Below are 18,959 nucleotides of genomic sequence, written 5' to 3'. Positions count from 1 at the left end.
TGCAAGCTCCACCTCCCAGGTTCAAGTAATTCTCCTGCCTCAGCCTCCTGAGTAGCTGGGATTACAGGCACCTACTACCCCGCCCAGCTCATTTTTTTTTTTTGTATTATTAGTAGAGTCGGGGTTTCACCATGTTGGCCAGGCTGGTCTCGAACTCCTGATCTCATGATCCGCCCTCCTCGGCCTCCCAAAGCACTGGGATTACAGGTGTGAGTCACTGCACCCGGCGTTTTGGAGTTTGGCCATGTTGTTCAGACTGGACTCCAACTCCTGAGCTCAAGTCATCCTCCTGCCTCAGCCTCCCGAGTAGCTGGGACCACAGGTGAACGGATTTTTACATTTAAAATCAGTTTCAAAAAACTGATTGGGGGAAAAAACCAAAAAGTCGTTGGGGAAAAAGAAGAAAAGAGGAGTAATATTTCATCGCCCATGAAAGTTCTACGATGTCTATGCTTCGGTGTGTACTACCAATAAGGTTTTACTGGAAGACAGACACTCTTATGGTGTACAGATCGTCTGTGGCTGCTCTAAAACTACAAACCAGAACTATTGACTCTCTGGCCCTTTACGGAAAATGGGTGCTGCCCTCTGACCTAGATCAAGACGAAGAACATTTCTATCACCCTGCACATCCCGCTGTGGCTCCCAGCTTTCGGGAACCTCTGCCTAGAGAACGCTACTTTTTTTTGGAGGGGAGGACAGAGTCTCACTCTGTCACCCAGGCTGGAGTGCAGTGGTGTGATCTTGGCTCACTGAAACCTCCACCTCCCAGGTTCAAGCAATTCTCTTGCCTCAGCCTCCCAAGTAGCTGGGATTACAGGTGCCCACCACCTCGCCCAGCTAATGTTTTTTTTGTTTTTGAGACAAAGTCTTGCTCTGTTGCCCAGGCTAGAGTGCAGTGGCATGAACTTGGCTCACTGCAGAATTGCTGCTTCAACCTCCTGAGTAGCTGGGATTACAGGTGCCCACCACCGTGCCAAGCTAATTTTTTTATTTTTAGTAGACATGGGGTTTCACCATATTGGCCAGGCTGGTCTCGAACTCCTGACCCCATAATCCAGCCCCCTCGGCCTCCCAAAGTGCTGGGATTACAGGCGTGAGCTACTGCACCCGGCCCATATCTAGCTAATTTTTTATTGAAACGGGATTTCACTGCGTTGTTCAGGCTGGTCTCAAACTCTCGGGCTCCAGTGGTCCTCCCCTGTCTGCCTCCCAAAAGTGCTGGGATTATAGGCACGAGCCGCTTTTTAACCAGGATGGAGATCTGGGCACACGTTTTTAGCCAGCATAGACATACTGCGTGACTCCAGGGAAGTTCCTAGCGGTCTCTGAGCCTGGAGCAGGACCCCTGATGCTGTCCAGGCCAGGCCTAGGGGGAGGGAAGGAGGGACCCTCACCAGGCTTGATGGGCTGGAAGGAGGATCCCTCGAGCTCTTCTGGGGTGAGCTGTCTGAGTCGGTGCCGAGGTTCAGCTTCTCCACTGATATGTCACTGCAGCAGAAGAGAGAAGGGTGTGTCTGGGACGCAAGACCCTGGAGAGCTTTAAGGGGCAGCCAGGTCCCTGGGACTCCCCTTGCTTACCTGGTGGTCCGAGCCTCGGATCCCGGAGAAGCCCCAGGGCTGAAGGTGGTGTTGGGGATGAGCCTCCGGAGCAGCCGCACCCACGTGGCGACGTCGATGTTCATCTGCCTAGCGCGCTGGAATGCCTTCCCTGGGGGGACGGGGGCAGGTGTCACCCTTCGTGACACTCCCAGGACCCCCGGCCTCTCCCTGAGGGGCTCTGGAGCAGCCTCTCACCTTGCTGCTTGGAGAAAATTTTCTTCTGCCGTCGGAGCCGAGGAATCCTCTCAATGACAGGGTTGCGGAAGGTGACCTGGAGGAAGGGACCAAAAGGTGAGGTCGCCCTGCCCACCTGCAGGCAGACAGCTTGGTGAGGAAGCCCCTAGGAGCACAGGCATGCGCACCCGAGTGGGGTTCTGGTCTTGGGGTGTCAAATTCAATCCAAGTACCAGGTAACAATGAAGAGGTCATCAACGCTAGTCTCGAGCTCCTGGCCTCAAACAATCCACCCAGCCTGGCCTCCCAAAGTGCTGGGATTCCAGGCGTGAGCCATGGCACCTGGCCAAAAGTTCTATGGGCTGGTGCTGCAGAAAGTTCTAGGGGATGGTGCTTCTGTAGAGGCGTACAAACAAAACAGAATGCTACCGGCAGACCTTGAAGGCGAGGAGAAATGCTTTAGAATTTGTCCCCCAGGGCGGGGCACGGTGGCTCACGCCTGTAATCCCAGCACTTTGGGATGCCGAGGCGGGCAGATCATGAGGTCAAGAGATTGAGACCATCCTGGCTAACATGGTGAAACCCGGTGTCTACTAAAAATATAAAAATTAGCCAGGCATGGTGGCGGGCTCCTGTAGTCCCAGCTACTCGGGAGGCTGAGGCAGGAGAATTGCTTGAACCCAGGAGGCAGAGGTTGCAGTGAGCAGAGATAGTGCCACTGCACTCCAGCCTGGTGACAGAAGAAGACTCCATCTCAAAAAATAAAAAAAAAAAAATTGTCCCCCAGGCCACCCACCACCACTTTCCATTTGGTTCTGGACTGTGTTCTGAATGGAAGAACAATTTTAAAGCTCTGCCATCTGAAGGCAACCCCTCTCCACGCCCCTTTCTTTCAGTGGTCCTTGATGGTCAGACCAGGCAAGAACCTCTGCTTGGGGATATGGATATAGAGAGATGGATAAATAAATAGACAGATACAGAGACAGGTAGATAGAGACGGGGGATGGGTGGCTGGGTAGTTACAGCTAGAGAGAGACTGATAGAGACAGGGACACATAGAGATGGCGAGAAGGATGGACGGATATGTAGATAAATACAGCTATATAGAAAAAAACAGAGAGAGGCACAGACAGATACAGAGAATAGGCCGGGCGTGGTGGCTCACGCCTGTAATCCAAGCACTTTGGAGGCCAAGGCGGGCAGATCACCTGAGGTCGGGAGTTCAAGACCAGCCTGACCAACATGGTGAAACCCCGTGTTTATTAAAAAAAAAAAAAAAAAAAAAAAAAGGAGATAGATATAGAGAATAGAGATAGAGAGCAAATGAGTAGACATAAGAGAGAGGAATATACAGAGATGGATGGACAGATGGGTGGATGGATAAGATGACTGATGGATAATATAGATGGATGATGCAGAGACAGATTGGTTGATAGATAATATAGACAGATGAATGGATAGACGGACGGATGAACGGATGAGATAAACAGATAATACAGATGCCTATTATAGATGAATACACAGATAAAACAGATAATATAGTGCATCTATTAATGCACAGACGGATGCATAGATAAGATGGGTGGATGAATGCATAGAAAAGCAGACAGGATGGATGGATGGATACGAAGGTTAGTAGGTAGGCAGACAGATTGTGCGTGTATACATACATAGGTAACCTATGCTATATATATATGTAAAACAGGGTACACGTTTAGGTTAGGGGAATATTAAAAGTGTTTTTTAGGATAAATTGGCTAAATGAGGGGCAAGTGATTTTCCTCCTCTGTACCTCAGTTTCCTCCACTGTCAAATTTGAATAATAACAGTCCCTCTTTTGTTGGGTGGCTGTTACGAGTTCATGTTGGCAAAGTGCTTGCTACAGAGCCCGGCTTATGCTATGAGAACTCTGCTAGAAATGTTATTCAGATGGGAGTTCCCAACCGAAAACCCTTGACAATGTCTGGAGGTCTCTAGGCTGTCAAAGCTCAGGAGAGGCGGAGTCACCAACATCCTGTAAGCAGTGGCCAGAGGTGCTGCTAAACGTCCTCCAGAGCACGGGACAGCCCTGCCACAGAGGATGACCAGGCCCAAGTGTGAACAGCGCCAAAGACAGGACGCCTCCGTTCAGACCGTCACCCTCCCACAACTGTGGACGGAATCGCTTTCTCTTGACGTGGCTCTGGTAGCAAACACCACAACACGTTGCCAGGTTTTGTATCTCTTTCCTGGCTGGATGAAATTTTATAATTTATTTACGTTTTTCTTTAAACATTTCTAAATTTGGAAATCAGCTTCTTCTTCCTCTTCTTTTTGTTTTTTGAATATGTTGCTTCGGAACAAAACCAAACCCAGCTAAGGTCATGTCACTGATGTGGCCTTTTTTTTTTTTTTTTTTTTTTTTCTTTTTGTGAGACAGAGTCTCACTCTGTTGCCCAGGCTGGAGTGCAGTGGCATGATCTCAGCTCACTGCAACCTCCGCCTAAGGGGTTCAAGGGATTCTCCTGCCTCAGGCTCCCAAGTAATTGGGAATACAGGTGCCCAATACCATACCCAGCTAATTTTTGTAATTTTAGTAGAGGTGGGTTTTCACCATGTTGGCCAGGATGGTCTCGAACTTCTGGTCTCAAGTGATCCACCCGCCTCGGCCTCCCAAACTGCTGGGATTACAGGTGTGAGGCACCATGCCCAGCCTAGAACAGGCAGATCTAAAGCCTATCTTCCCTTTCCAGAAGAGCCTGATCTAAAACATATCTTTCCCTCTAGAGGACATCTATTTAAAATGTATCTTCCCCTTCCAGAAGAGATAGATCTAAAACATACCTTCCCCTTTTAGAAAAGCCTGACCTAAAACGTGTCTTCCCCTTACAGAAAAAGCAGATCTAAAACGCATCTTCCCCTTCTAGAAGAGGCTGACCTAAAAAGCACCTTCTCCTTCTAGAAAAGGCAGAGCTAAAACGTATCTTCCATTTTTAGAAGAGCTGGATCTAAAACTTATTTTCCTCTTCTAGAAGAGCCTAAAACTTATCTTCCCCTTCTGGAAGAGCCAGACCTAAAATGTACTTTTTCATTCTAGAAAACTGGAAGTTGGGGAGTGAGGGAGAAGCAGCATTTTCTCAGGGTCAGGGGTGGGCTGTACCTCGGCCACCAAGCAGCCCTGGGGTTCCATGTCCAGCTGCACCTCATGCCTCTCATTGTCCAAGAAATCCTCCAACTTCAGGAATTTGAGGGCACACAGGCCCCGCTGGTCCCGCCAGAACACTGCCAACTCCAGTTCCCGCGCCTGGAGGGAGAGGAAGAGGGCCATCACTCAGGGTGCCGGAGGCATGGAAGCCCTCCTCCTCTCAGCCTTATTGCCCTTCAACACAGCTCACCCTCTCGAGCTCCAGGGTGAAGCTCTGGTCCCACGCGTTGGGGCCACACGGCTTCCAAGACGTCTGCCCCACCACCGTGTTATCCAGCTTAAGCACAGTGCTGACTTCATCTGAAACGAGGAGAGGGCTCAGTCAGAAAACGCTGGCAGTGGCCAGGCGAAGGTGGCTCATGCCTGTCATCCCATCACTTTGGGAGGTCGAGGCAGGCGGATCACTTGAGGCTGGGAATTCGAGACCAGCATGGCCATCATGGTGAAATCCCATCTCTACAATACATACAAAAATTAGTTGGGCGTGGTGGCACACACCTGTAATGCCCAGTACTTGGGAGGCTGAGGCAGGAGAATTGCTTGTACCCAGGAGGCTGAGGTTCACCGAGCTGAGCTCATGCCACTGCACTCCAGTTTGGGTGACACAGCGAGACTGTCTCAAAAAAAGAAAAGAAAAACAGCTGGGCATAGTGGCTCATGCCTGTAATCATCAACACTTTGGGTAGCTGAGGCAGGAGGATCACCTGAGGTCATGAGTTCGAGACCAGCTTGACTAACGTGATGAAACCCTTGTGTCTACTAAAAATACAAAATCACCCAGGTGTGGTGGTGCATGCCTGTAATCTCAGCTACTCAGGAGGTTGGGGCAGGAGAATCACTTGAACTCAGGAGGCGGAGGTTGCAGTGAGCTGAGATCGCACCATTGCACTCCAGCCTGGGCAATGAGTAAAACTCTGTCTCAAACCAAAAAAAAAAGAAGAAGAAAAAAGAAAATCCTGGCAGAAAGGGGCATCTCTATTACCTTTTTCTTTTTTTTTTTTTTTCCTTTTCTGATAGAGATGAGTCTTGTTATGTTGCCCAGGCTGGTCTCAAACTCCTGGCCTCAAGTGATTCTCCTGCCTCAGCCTCCCAAGTATCTGGGATTACAGGCATCAGTCACCAGCCCTGGCTGTCTACTATCTTTTTTAAAGAAATCCTCCCTCCATAACTTTTCTGCCACTGTAAAGTTTTGCATTTGACATTAAAGTCTTTAAATCCAGTTGATTTTTTTACTATGGTATAAGATGAGGCAGGGATCCAAGTTCACTTTTATTCTACATGGAAGTCTCAGCAACAGATTCCTAAGGATTCACTGATTGATTGACTGAGCCAGAGTCTTGCTCTGTCTCCCAGGCTGGAGTGCGGTGGCACAATCTTGGCTCACTGCAACTTCTACCTCCTGACCTGAAGATTCTCACATCTCAGCCTCCAAAGTAGCTCGGACTACAGGCACACACCACCATGTTCAGCTAATTTTTGTGTTTTTAGTAGAGATGAGGGTTTCACCATGTTGGCCAGGCTGGTCTCGAACTCCTGACCTCAAGTGATCTGCCCACGTCGGCCTCCCAAGTGCTGGGATTACAGGCATGAGCCACACACCCAGCCATTCCTAAAGATCACCCTAGTAAAATGCATGTGGGTATACATCAGGACATACATCTATATAAAGTATATATAATGGCCCAAAATAGAGGCATCCCACAGTCCATTAACAGGAGAATTAATATTTTAAAACTGCAATACAGTCTTAATAGCTGAAGTATGAAATTGCTGATATTTAAGAATTCTTTTTTTTTGCTTTCAGAAAAAAGCAATTTGATATGGCTTAGTCTAACATAATGGATTATTAAGCAGGAAAAAATATGAGTTAACTACAGCTTCCCACAACAAAATAGATGAGTCTCCCAAAACAATGTTTTTGGTTTTTTTTGGTTTGGTTTTTTTTTTTTGTTTTTGAGATGGAGTCTCACTGCCATCCAGGCTAGAGTGCAGTGGCGAAATCTTGGCTCACTGTAACCTCTGTCTCTCAGGTTCAAGGGATTCTCCTGCCTCAGCCTCCCGAGTAGCTGGGATTACAAGCGCCACCTCCCCCCCTCCCCCCACTCCGGCCAACACCCCTGGCTAATTTTTGTATTTTTAGGAGAGACGGGGTTTCACCATGTTGGCTAGCATGGTCTTGAACTCCTAACTTGGTGATCCACCCACCTCGGCTTTCCAAAGTGCTAGGATTACAGGCGTCAGCCGCTGCACCCGGTCTTTTTCTCTTTTCTTTTTAAGATGGAGTCTCGCTCGGTCGCCCAGGCTGGAGTCCAGTGGTGCAAATATAGCTCACTGTAGCCCTGACCTCCTGAGCTCAAGCAGTCCTCCCATTTCAGCCTCCTCAGTAGCAGGGACCACATTTTTGATTCATCTGTTTTCTTTTTTCCCCGCATAATTTTTCTTTTCTGTGACACAGACTCAGGAGGGCCTGACAACATGTACCCCAATTTTTTTTATTATTTGTAAAGACAAGGTCTTACTATGTTGCCCAGGCTGGTCTTGAACTCTTGGGCTGAAGTGATCCTCCTGAATCAGCCTCCCAAGTGCTTGGATTACAGATATGAGCCAATGCATCTGGCTGCAATATTCTGTATCTTTTTTTTTATAGACAGAGTTTCACCATGTTGGCCAGGCTGGTCTTGAACTCCTGACATCAGGTGATCTGCCCACCTCGGCCTCCCAAAGTGCTGGGATTACAGGCATGAGCCACCTTGCCCAGCCTCGCAACATTCTATTTCTAAACCCAGGTGGCAGTAACATGGGTGTTTGCTCTCCTGTAATTCTTCCCAACACTCCCCCCCTTTTTTTTTTTTTTTTTGTACATATGTATTAATTTTCTTCTTCCTTTTTAGCCACAAGATTAGAAATTAAATTTTCTTTTTAAAAAAATTATAAGGCCGGGCATGGGGTGGCTCACGCCTGTAATCCCAGCACTTTGGGAGGCCGAGGCAGGCAGATCACCTGAGGTTGGGAGTTTGAGACCAGCCTGGCCAACATGGTGAAACCCAGTCTCTACTAAAAATACAAAAATTAGCCAGGCATGGTGGTGCATGCCTGTAATTCCAGCTACTCGGGAAGCTGAGGCAGGAGAATCGCTTGAACCCTGGAAGCTGAGATTGCAGTAAGCAGAGATCGCACCATTGCACTCCAGCCTAGTCAACAAGATCGAAACTCCAACTCAAAAAAAATTATGGGGGCCGGGCGCGGTGACTCAAGCCTGTAATCCCAGCACTTTGGGAGGCCGAGACGGGTGGATCATGAGGTCAAGAGATCGAGACCATCCTGGTCAACATGGTGAAACCCCGTCTCTACTAAAAATACAAAACATTAGCTGGGCATGGTGGCACGTGCCTGTAATCCCAGCTACTCAGGAGGCTGAGGCAGGAGAATTGCCTGAACCCAGGAGACGGAGGTTGTGGTGAGCCGAGATCGCGCCATTGCACTCCAGCCTGGGTAACAAAAGCAAAAAACTCCATCTCAAAAAAAAAAAAAAAAAAAAAAAGAGAAAAAAAAATTATGGCAAAATACATATAACATTTAAATAATTATGGCAAAATACATAAAACATATAATTTATCATTTTTTTTTCTTTGAGATTGAGTCTCGCTCTGTCGCCCAGGCTGGAGTCCAGTGGTGCTATCTCGGCTCACTGTAAATTCCACCTCCCGGGTTCAAGCAATTCTCTGCCTCAGCCTCCCGAGTAGCTAGGATTACAGGTGCCTGCGACCACGCCCAGCTCATTTTTCTATATTTGGTAGAGATGGTGTTTTACCACATTGGCCAGGCTGGTCTCAAACTCCTGAGCTCGTGATCTGCCTGCCTCAGCCTCCCAAAGTGCTGTGATTACAAGCGCGAGCCACCGTGCCTGGCCATCACAGTCATGTTTAAATGTCCAGTTCAGTGGCATTAAGTACATTCATGCTGCTGTGCAACCATTACCACCATCTACCTCCAGAACTCTTTCACCTTATAGAACCGAAGCTCTGTCCACATTAAATAACTCCCCATTCCCCGCTCCCTCTACCCCCGGGCATCCATCATTCCACTTTCTGTCTCTATGAGTCTGACTACTCTAGAGGCATCACATAACTGAATCATAAAATATTTGTCTTTTTGGGGCTGGCACATAGCCTAATGTCCTTAAGGTTCATCCATGTTGCAGCATGGGACAGGATTTCTTTCCCCCTGTTTTTTTGTTTTTTTTTTTGAGATAGAATGTCACTCCCTGTCCAGGCTGGAGTGCAGTGGCATGATAGTGGCTCGCTGCAACCCCTGCCTCCTGGGCTCAAGTGATTTTCCTATCTCAACCTCCTGAGTCGCTGGGACTACAGGTGTGTGCCCTCACGCCCAGCTAATTTTTTGTATTTTTAATAGAGATGAGGTTTCACCATGTTGCCCAGGCTGGTCTCAAACTCCTGAGTTCAAGTGATCCAACTGCCTCGGCCTCTGAAAGTCCTGGGATTACAGGCCTGAGCCACCACACCTGGAAAGATTTCTGTCCTTTTTATTTATTCATTTTTTATATTATTTTATTTTATATATATTTTTTATTTCTTTTTTGAGAGCGAGTCTCATTCTGTTGCCTAGGCTGGAGTGCAGTAGTACAGTCTCTGCCTCCCAGGTTCAAGCAGTTCTCTTCTCAGCCTCCCGAGTAGCTGGGATTACAGGCGCCTGCCACCATGCCCGACTAATTTTTTGTATTTTTAGTAGAGACAGGGTCTCACCTTGTTGGCCAGGCTGGTCTTGAACTCCTGACCTTGTGATCCGCCCGCTTCAGCCTCCCAAAGTGCTGGGATTATAGGCCTGAGACACCACACCCGGCCTTGTCTCTTTTTCATTTTATTATTTTTTGAGATGGAGTTTCACTCTGTTGCCCAGGCTGGAGTGCAGTGGGTGCATTCTCTGCTCACTGCAACCTCCACCTCCCTGGTTCAAGAAATTCCCCTGCCTCAGCCTTTGAGTAGCTGGGATTACAGGCGCATACCACCACGCCTGGCTAATGTTTTGTATTTTTAGTAAAGAGGGGGTTTCGCCATGTTGGCCAGACTGGTCACAAACTCCTGACCTCAGGCAGTCTGCCCACCTCAGCCTCCCAAAATGCTGGGATTACAGGCGTGAGCCACTGCTCCAGGCCTTATTTCCTTTTTAAATCTGAGTAATGTTCCATTGTATGGCTGGCACACGTTTTGTTTATCCATTCATCTATTGGTGGACACTGGGTTGCTTCCATTTTTGGCTTTCATAATGCTGCTATGAACACAGGTATACAAATATCTCTTTGAAATCCTTTTATTTTTTAAATATTTTTCTATCACTATTTTTAAAACTGACAAAAATTATATGTATTTGTCAAGTACACCACGTTGTTTTGAAATATGTATACATTATGGAACCTCTGAGGCCCTGTTTTTAATCCTTTTGGGGATATGCCCAGAAGTAGAATTGGATCATATGGTTACTCTGGATTGTTTGGTTTTTTGTGGGGTTTTTTTTGGGGCGGGTTTTTTTTTTTTTTTTTTGAGACAGAGTCTCACTCTGTCACCCAGGCTGGAGTGCAGTGGCATGATCTTGGCTCACTGCAACCTCCACCTCCCAGGTTCAAGCAATTCTCCTGCCTCACCCTCTGGAGTGGTGGAACTACAGGCATGCGCCACCACGCCCAGGTAACTTTTGTGTTTTTAGCAGAGACAGCGTTTCGCCATGATAGCGAGGCTGGTCTCAAACTCCTGACCTCAAGTGATCCACCTGCCTCGGCCTCCCAAAGTGCTGGGATTACAGGTGTGAGCCATTGCTCCTGGCCTGGCTACTCTGTTTCTAATTGTTTCAGGAACTCCATAGATAGATAGATAGATAGATAGATAGATAGATAGATAGATAGATAGATGATACACACACACACACACATATATGTGTATATATATGTATGTATAAATATGTATATATGTGTGTGTGTGTATATATATATATTTTATTTTTTTGAAACAGAGTCTCTTTCTGTCACCCAGGCTGGAGTGCAGTGGCACGATCTCTGCCTACTGCAACATCTGCCTCCTGGGTTCAAGCAATTCTGCCTCAGCCTTCTTAGTAGCTGAGATTACAGGCACACACCACCATGTCCATCTAATTTTTGTATTTTTCGTAGAGATGGGGTTTGCCATGATAGCCAGACTGGTCTCGAACTCCTGACTTCAGGTAATCTGCCCCCCACCTCAGCCTCCCAAAGTGCTGGGATTACAGGTGTCAGCCACCAAGCCTGGCCATGCCAATATATTTTCCATAGCGGCTGCACCATTTTACTTTCCCACCAACGGTGCACAAAGGTTCTAACTTCTCTCCACATCCTCACCAACATTTGTTATTTTCTGTTTGTTTTGTTGGGTTTCAAAAATAGTATTAGTCATCCTAATGAGTATGACATACTGGTTTCTCGTTTCGTTTTTCTTTTTCTTTTTTTAATCTAAATAAACATGAATGTTGTTGTTTTTTAATTTAGAGACAGGATATTACTCTGTTGTCTAGGCTGGAGTGAAATGGCTCAATGATAGCTCACTACAGCCTGGAGCTCCTGGGCTCAAGTGATCCTCCCATCTCAACCTCTACAATAGCTAGGACTACAGATGCAGGCCACCATACCTGGCTAATTTTTACATTTTATTTTTTGAAGAGATGGGGTCTTGCTATGTTGCCCAGGCTGGTCTCAAACTCCTGGCCTCAAACAGTCCTCCTGACTCAGCCTCCCAAAGTACTGGAATTATAGGCATGAGGTGCTGCACCTGGCCTGCTTGTTTCTTTTTGTTTTGTTTTGAGAAGGAGTCTCACTCTGTCACCCAGGCTGGAGTGCAGTGGCACAATCATGGCTCACTGCAACTTCCACCTCCTGGGTTCAAGTAATTCTCCTCCTCAGCCTTGCAAGTAGCTGGGATTACAGGTGTGCGCCACCACGCCTAGCTAAGTTTTGTATTTTTAAGTAAAGACAGCGTTTCACTATGTTGGCCAGGCTGGTCTCAAATTCCTGACCTCAAGTGATCCACCCACCTTGGCTTTCCAAAGTGCTGGCATTACATGTGTAAGCCACCATGCCCGAACCATGGCATATTTTTTTTTTTTCTTGAGACAGAGTCTCACTCTGTTGCCCAGGCTGGTGGGCAGTGGTGCAATCTCAGTTCACTGCAACCTCCACCTTCTGGGTTCAAGTGATTTTCCTGTCTCAGCCTCCTGAGTAGCTGGGACTATAGGGGTGCATCACCATGCCTGGCTAATTTTTGTATTTTTAGTAGAGACAGGGTTTCACCATATTGGTCAGGCTGGTCTCAAACTCCTGACCTTGTGATCCACCTGCCTCAGCCTCCCAAAGTGCTGGGATTGTTGGCATGAGCCACCGTGCCCGTCCCCTGGCCTATTTTTTAAAGGGTTAGAAATATGGGGCATTCCGGGTCCCCCATGCCACCCTGTTTCTCAGGGTCCACGATGCCCACTCACTGCTGTTCTCTGCTTCTGCTTTGAGGCTGCTGCGGCCACTGAGGCTTCCACTTCGGCTGTAAAGGCCCCGGGCTGGACGGCTCAGGAAGGCGGGGCGGCTGTCTGGGGTCCCAGGTCCCCCCACTGAGGGTGTAGGGTTCCAGGGGATGCTCTCTGGGAGGTCTCTGCAGCCCACCACGCGTACCTCCAGGGTCCCTGCAGGAGGGGAAAGCTCAGCAGGGGGCCACGTATGGGACAGGCTAAGGGGAGGGGATCACAGTGGGGAGGGGACACATCCAGACACAGCCATGGTACAAGTGGGTGCCAGTGAAGAACAGCCAGGGTGGAGCATGGGGCCTGAGGCCAGGATGTCCATGCTGGGATAGGAGAATATGAGACAAGCAGTCCTGCCCGGAGGGGCTCGGATGTGGGAGTTTTGAGGCAGATGAGAGGTTCAGGGTGCAGGCCAGGGGCCCAGGCAAGCAGAAACAGGGTAAGACTAGGAGTTCTTAGGGAGGATTCGGTGGACAATCTGAGGTCTGAGATGGCCTAGGGGTCTATGGTGGGGCTTGTCTGGAGGAGTAGATGGCTGAGGGGTCTGAGGAAGGTGGGGCTGGCTGGTCTGTAGCAGGGGGTAGGAGGCTCATGGCTGACGGTTGTGAGGCTGAGGTGGGGGACAAGGACGGGGGGAAAATACTGAGCCAGGTGAGGAGGGGTGGAGAAATTGAGGAGTGGGGAGGGGCAAGAGCCCAGGGTGCAATGGGGTGTCTACTGGAGAGGGGAGGGGACAGTGGGATGGGAGTCCAGGGTTGGGGAGAATGGCTATTGAAGTTGGGGGTCACAGGAATGGGGAAATGAGAGGAGTCAGAGGCCCAAGGCTGCGTGGGAGGGGCAGGTCTCAGGCCTACCTGTGAGCGGCGCGGGCTTGCACAGGGTGCTGTAGTGAGTGGCGGGGAAGGGACCCGCCAGGCGGGCGCTGAAGGCGGCAGATGAGGCTGCAGCGAGCTCTTCTCGCAGCAGCCGCCCCTTGGGGTGGTCGGCGGGCAGCTCCCCGAGCCTCCGCTCCAGAGCCTCCCGCAGCAGCCCCAGCTTCTGGTTGGATTCTGTCAATTTCTCCTGGGCCTGCGATGGGAAGTGTGGTTCTGGGGGCCGAACCAGTCTTGCCCCTTCCCAAGTGCAGGCTTAGGCCCCACCACCAGACTGAGTCTCTCACTGGACTCCTCCCTAGAGGGCTAAACCTCAAACCAACTCGGTCCCACCCCTGGGAAAACTAGACCCTGACCCTTGCAGAGGCCCCTCCCCTCACGGAGGGCCATTCCAGCCTGAAACCACGCCCCTCACTGAGGCCCCGCCCCCACAGGGCGCTGTTCCTGACGCCCCGCCCCTCCCATGGTTGAAGCCCCGCCCCCCACAGCAGTCTACTCTGGCAGATGCCCCACCCCGTATGAAGGTAACACCCCCTTTGAGGGTCCACCCCTCCCCATGGCCGTTCCTGGCAAAGTCCCCGCCGCTTGCTGAAGCTGCGCCCCCAGCTAAAGCCCCACCTCTAATGAAAGCTCCGCCCCTCACCTCGCTGACAGCCTTGCGGTCCGGGGCCTTGGCAGCGCTGAGCAGGCGCAGTACGTTCTTGGCACCCTCGGCCACCGCGTGCTCCACTCGGAAGTGGTGCCGCAGCTCTTCGATGCGCAGCTCCACGGCCCCAAGGTCAGGACTTCCTGTGAGCGTGGAATACAGGGCAGTGAGGCTAGCCTGCAGCGCCCCACCAACCTAGTCCCAGACACGCAGCCATTCACAGGAACAGGCATGGGCCACAGACAAACCATCATGAAGATGCATAACACTTCATCCAAAGGGTGGGCACAGTGACACTGTCGCACTGTCACCTGCAGGCAGCCATACTTCCACCCAGACTCTTTTATCCAAACACCATCACTCACAGGGCCAGTCCTAGGGACAAAGTTACACTGTTATGGGGGACAGTTTGAGCAATGATACACAGGCACACTGTCACCCCAGGTTTAGAGACAGACACATTGTCACGGTCCCTCTTCACCTCCAGGGATTTGCACAGGGACAGACACAGGCACGCTGTGGCCCCAAGGATAGTCACATTATCCAGATTCAGGCACTGTCACCCAGGGGCTGAAACCCAAAGAGACAGAAACATAAATCATAGGCTGGGTAATCCCAGCGCTTTGGGAGCCCAAGACAGGTGGATCACTTGAGGTCAGGAGTTTGAGACCAGCCTGGCCAACATGGTCAAACCCTGTCTCTACTAAAAATACAAAAATTAGTTAGATCCTTTTGTAGTTCATGAGCATGATGATTGGGTGTTCACATGCTTGTGTGAGATGTGCCACCCTTGAACCTTGTTACGACATCGGCACATTACCCATGTGACCTGAACTTGGAAAAAAAAAAATACAAAAATTAGCCAGGCATGGTGGTGCATGCCTGTGGTCCCAACTACTTGAGAGGCTGAGGCAGGAGAATCGCTTGAACCCGGGAGGCAAGGTTGCTGTGAGCCAAGACTGTACCACTACATTCCAGCCTGGTGACAGAGGAAGAGTTAGTCTCAAAAAAAAAAAAAAAAAAAAAAAGCTGGGTGTGGTGATACGTGCCTGTAATTCCAGCTACTCGGGGGGCTGAGGCAGGAGAATCACTTGAACCCAGGAAGTGGAGGCTGCAGTGAGCCAACATCACACCGCTGCACTCCAGCCTGGGTGACAGACTGAGACTCCATCTCATTAAAAAAAAAAAAAATCATACTGTCATACCCATGTTGACACACCTCACTCCCCAATGAACAGTCACCAGGTTACATAGTCAACCAGGCACAGTGACACTCATGGGCATTTGGACAACCACAGAGATACAACTATACTCACACAGATGGCATCAGTTACAAAGACACTATTAGAGACTGAATGTTTGTCTCCTACCAAATTCCTGTGTTGAACCCCTAATCCCCAATGGGATGGCACTTGGAGAAAGGGCCTTTGGGAGGTAATTAAGGTTAGATGAGGTCATGGAGGAAGGGCCATCACGATGAGATTAGTGCCCTTATCTGAAGAGGAAGAGGCTGGCCACAGTGGCTCACACCTGTAATCCCAGTGCTCTGGGAAGCTGAGGCAGGAGGATCGCTTGAGGCCAGGAGTTTGAGGCTAGCCTGGGAACCATAGAGAGACCCTGTCTTACTATAAATAAATAAATTAGCCAGGTGTGGTGGCATGTGCCTGTAGTCCCAGCTACTCGGGAGGCTGAAGCAGGAGGATCACTTGAGCCCAGATGGTCAAGGCTGCAGTGAGCTGTGATCATGCCAATGCATGCCAGCCTGGGTGAGAGACTAAGACCCTGTCTCAAAAAAATAAAAATAAAAAACAAGAGGAAGAGACACAAAGGCTCTCTCCCCACCATGTGAAGATGCAGTAAGAAGGCAGCCATCTGTAATCCAGGAAGAGAGCCCTTACCAGGAACCGACCATGCTGGCACCCTGACCTGCAACTGCCTGACTCCAGAACTATGAGAAAGATAAATGTCTGTTGTTTAAGCCACTCAGCCTATGGTGGCCCAAGCCAAGTAAGACAGGCACTGTCGCATTGACACTGTCACACTGTCGCCCACAGGGACACACAGCATTACCACTTTGTCACCAGCGTGGGCACACTGTCACCTGCAGGCAGAGGAACACATACTGTGTCACATAGATGCAGTCACATGGCCGCATAGAGACGCTGTCATGAGTCAGGCTCTGTTATACAGACACAGCCCTGTCACCTTGGGCACAGGGACACCATTATAGGGGCAGAGAAGCACGGTCACAGACACAAATGCATTTATGCCCAAGCACAGGGTCAAGAAAAGGGGCACAGGCCAGGCATGGTGGCTCATGCCTATAATCTCAACACTTTGGGAGGGTCAGGCAGGAGGACCACTTGAGGTCAGGAGTTTGAGACCAACCTGGGTGACATAGCAAAATCCAGTCTCTACAAAAAAAAAAAAAAAAAAAATTATTATTTTTTTGAGACAGAGTCTTGCTCTGTCGCCCAGCTGGAGTACAGTGGTGCAATCTCATCTCACTGCAACCTCTACCACCTGAGTTCAAGCAATTCTTCTGCCTCAGGCTCCCAAACAGCTGGGATTACAAGTGTGTGCCACCATGCCTGGCTAATTTTTTTTTTGTATTTTAGCAGAGATGGAGTTTCACCATATTGGCCAGGGTGCTGTTGATCTCCTGACCTCACGATCCACCCGCCTCGGCCTCCCAAAGTGCTGGGAGCCACTGCGCCCGGCCAAAAATTTTTTTTAATTAGCTGGGTGTGGTGGCACATGCCTGAGGTCCCAGCTTTCAGCAGGATTGTTCGAGCCCAAGTCAAGCCTGCAGTGAGTTATGATTGCGCCACTGCATTCCAGCCTGGGCAACACAGCCAGACCCTGTCTAAACAAAAAAATAGTGTGTCTTGGGGAATGTGTCAGTGTGATGGTGTATGTGATTGTGGATACCCACATGGACTTCACAGTGACTAAATGTAATGGTAGTATCACAGATTCCATTGTCTCTGGCTGTTGTCACAAGCATGGGTGTCTGGGTGACTTTATCCCTAAAAGTTCCAGTGACTGATTAAGCACCATGTGGCAGCAGGTCTAGGGGTGACAGTAAGACTGTGTGTGTTTTGTGTGTGTGTGTGTGTTTGTGTGTGTGTGTGAGACAGAGTATCACTATGTTGCCCAGGCTGGAATGCAGTGGTGCAATCTCAGCTCACTGCAACCTCTGCCTCCCGGGTTCAAGCAACTCTCCTGCCTCAGCCTCCTGAGTAGCTGGGACTACAGGTGTGCAACACAATGCCCAGCTGATTTTTGTATTTTTAGTAGAGACGGAGTTTCATCATGTTGGCCAGGCTGGTCTCAAACTCCTGACCTCAAATGATCCACTCCCTCGGCTTCCAAAGTGCTGGGATTACAGGCGTCAGCCACTGCACCCAGCTGAGGCTCTGTCTCTGTTTATAAGGCAATGTGCCTGTGTCTGTGTTATTGGTGTCCAGGTCAGTGACATGTGGGCACAGTGTAACTGTGAGTGTGACTCTCCGAGACCAAGTGCCAGGGTCATTATTCAGAATAGTCAGGCCAAGCGTGGTGGCTCACATCTGCAATCCCAGCACTTTGGGAGGCCGAGGTGGGTGGATCACAGGTTAGGAGTTCGAGACCAGCCTGATCAACATGCTGAAACCCCATCTCTACTAAAAATACAAAAATTAGCCTGGCATGGTGGCAAGTGCCTGTAATCCTAGCTACTTGGGAGGCTGAGGCAGGAGAACTGCTTGAACCCGGGAGGCAGAGGTTGCAGTGAGCCAAGATCACACCACTGCACTCCGGCCTGAGCAATAGAGTGAGACCCTGTCTCAAAAAAAAAAATAAAATAAATAACAATAGTTATTTTAATAAGACTGTCCTAGGAAACTATAGCCATGAGTAAGCGTGATCTGTGGGTGACAAATGTCCTACACCTGTGTGACTGTGTCCTTGTGCCTCTCCCTGTGCCACTGGGTGACTGTGTCCCTGTGACTTCACACTGGGTGTGAGAACACACCCAGTATTTTCCCCTGTGACATCGGGTCTCTATGCCTGTGGCTGTCAGTGACACCGACTTGCCTGTGCGACAATGTGATGGCATTTCTTCACCTGTCCCTATGCTTTACCGTATGGCAGTGTGATTATGTTTTGATTCTCCCTGGGCTCTAGTTAGAGCCTGGACTGGACTCAAGCGAGCCTCCCATCTCAGCCTCCTGAGTGAGTAGCTGGGACCACAGGTACACGCCACCATGCCCAGCTAATTAAAAAAAAATTTAGGCTGGGAGCAGTGGCTCATGCCTATAATCCCAGCACTTTGGGAGGCTGAGGTGGGCAAATCACCTGAAGTCAGGAGTTCAAGACCAGCCTGGCCAACATGATGAAACCCCATCTCTACTAAAAATATAAAAAATTAGTCAGGCACAGTGGTACACGCTTGTAATCCCAGCTACTTGGGAGGCTGAGGCAGAAGGATTGCTTGAACCCGGGAGGCAGTGCTCGTAGGGAGCCAAGATCTCATCACTGCACTCCAGCCTGGATGATGAAGTGACTTTGTGTCAAAAAAAACCACAAAAAACTGACACACACATCAGTAGTATGGACACAGACAGCCCTGCACACAATACGCCAAGATCCTGTCACAAATTCAGGCTGACAATCCCAGCAAGTTGAGTTTGGGAGACACCCCGAAGCATTCATACACACAGATGCACACAGAAAAACACACACACATGCACACGCCAGGCATACTCACAGTTCTGCACACAGAGGGGCTGTGGTGACAAGACAACCACCTAATCCAGGGAAACACACCTTCTTTTTGGTAGTCAGATTGCTGGCCAGGTGCAGTGGCTCACGCCTGTAATCCCAGCACTCTGGGAGGCTCCGGTGGGTGGATCACCTGAGGTCAGGAGTTCAAGACCAGCCTGGCCAA

General features: G+C 49.6%; 1 protein-coding gene and 1 non-coding gene across 7 annotated transcripts in view; one reads left to right on the top strand and one right to left on the bottom strand.

The window, feature by feature from the left end:
- Window positions 1-18,959, bottom strand: part of PKN1 (protein kinase N1) — a 41,098-nt gene that overhangs the window by 4,788 nt on the left and 17,351 nt on the right. For all 6 annotated transcript variants that reach the window (XM_032265757.1, XM_032265753.1, XM_032265755.1 and 3 more), the window contains 8 exons: window positions 14,027-14,172; window positions 13,366-13,579; window positions 12,479-12,673; window positions 5,151-5,260; window positions 4,916-5,059; window positions 1,798-1,873; window positions 1,582-1,711; window positions 1,398-1,491 (listed from right to left, as the gene is read on the bottom strand). In XM_032265757.1, coding sequence (XP_032121648.1) covers window positions 1,398-1,491; window positions 1,582-1,711; window positions 1,798-1,873; window positions 4,916-5,059; window positions 5,151-5,260; window positions 12,479-12,673; window positions 13,366-13,579; window positions 14,027-14,172 — 1,109 coding nt within the window. The remainder of the gene's footprint in view (window positions 1-1,397; window positions 1,492-1,581; window positions 1,712-1,797; window positions 1,874-4,915; window positions 5,060-5,150; window positions 5,261-12,478; window positions 12,674-13,365; window positions 13,580-14,026; window positions 14,173-18,959) is intronic.
- LOC116541624 lies at window positions 14,756-14,859 on the top strand. The gene has a single exon (XR_004264873.1). It is a non-coding gene; the product is annotated as a small nucleolar RNA U13 (small nucleolar RNA).

Source organism: Sapajus apella, unplaced genomic scaffold, assembly GCF_009761245.1.
Source record: "Sapajus apella isolate SASKATOON/1434 unplaced genomic scaffold, GSC_monkey_1.0 scaffold152, whole genome shotgun sequence".
NCBI lineage: Eukaryota > Metazoa > Chordata > Mammalia > Primates > Cebidae > Sapajus > Sapajus apella.
This window is presented reverse-complemented; position numbering and strand designations above follow the sequence as displayed.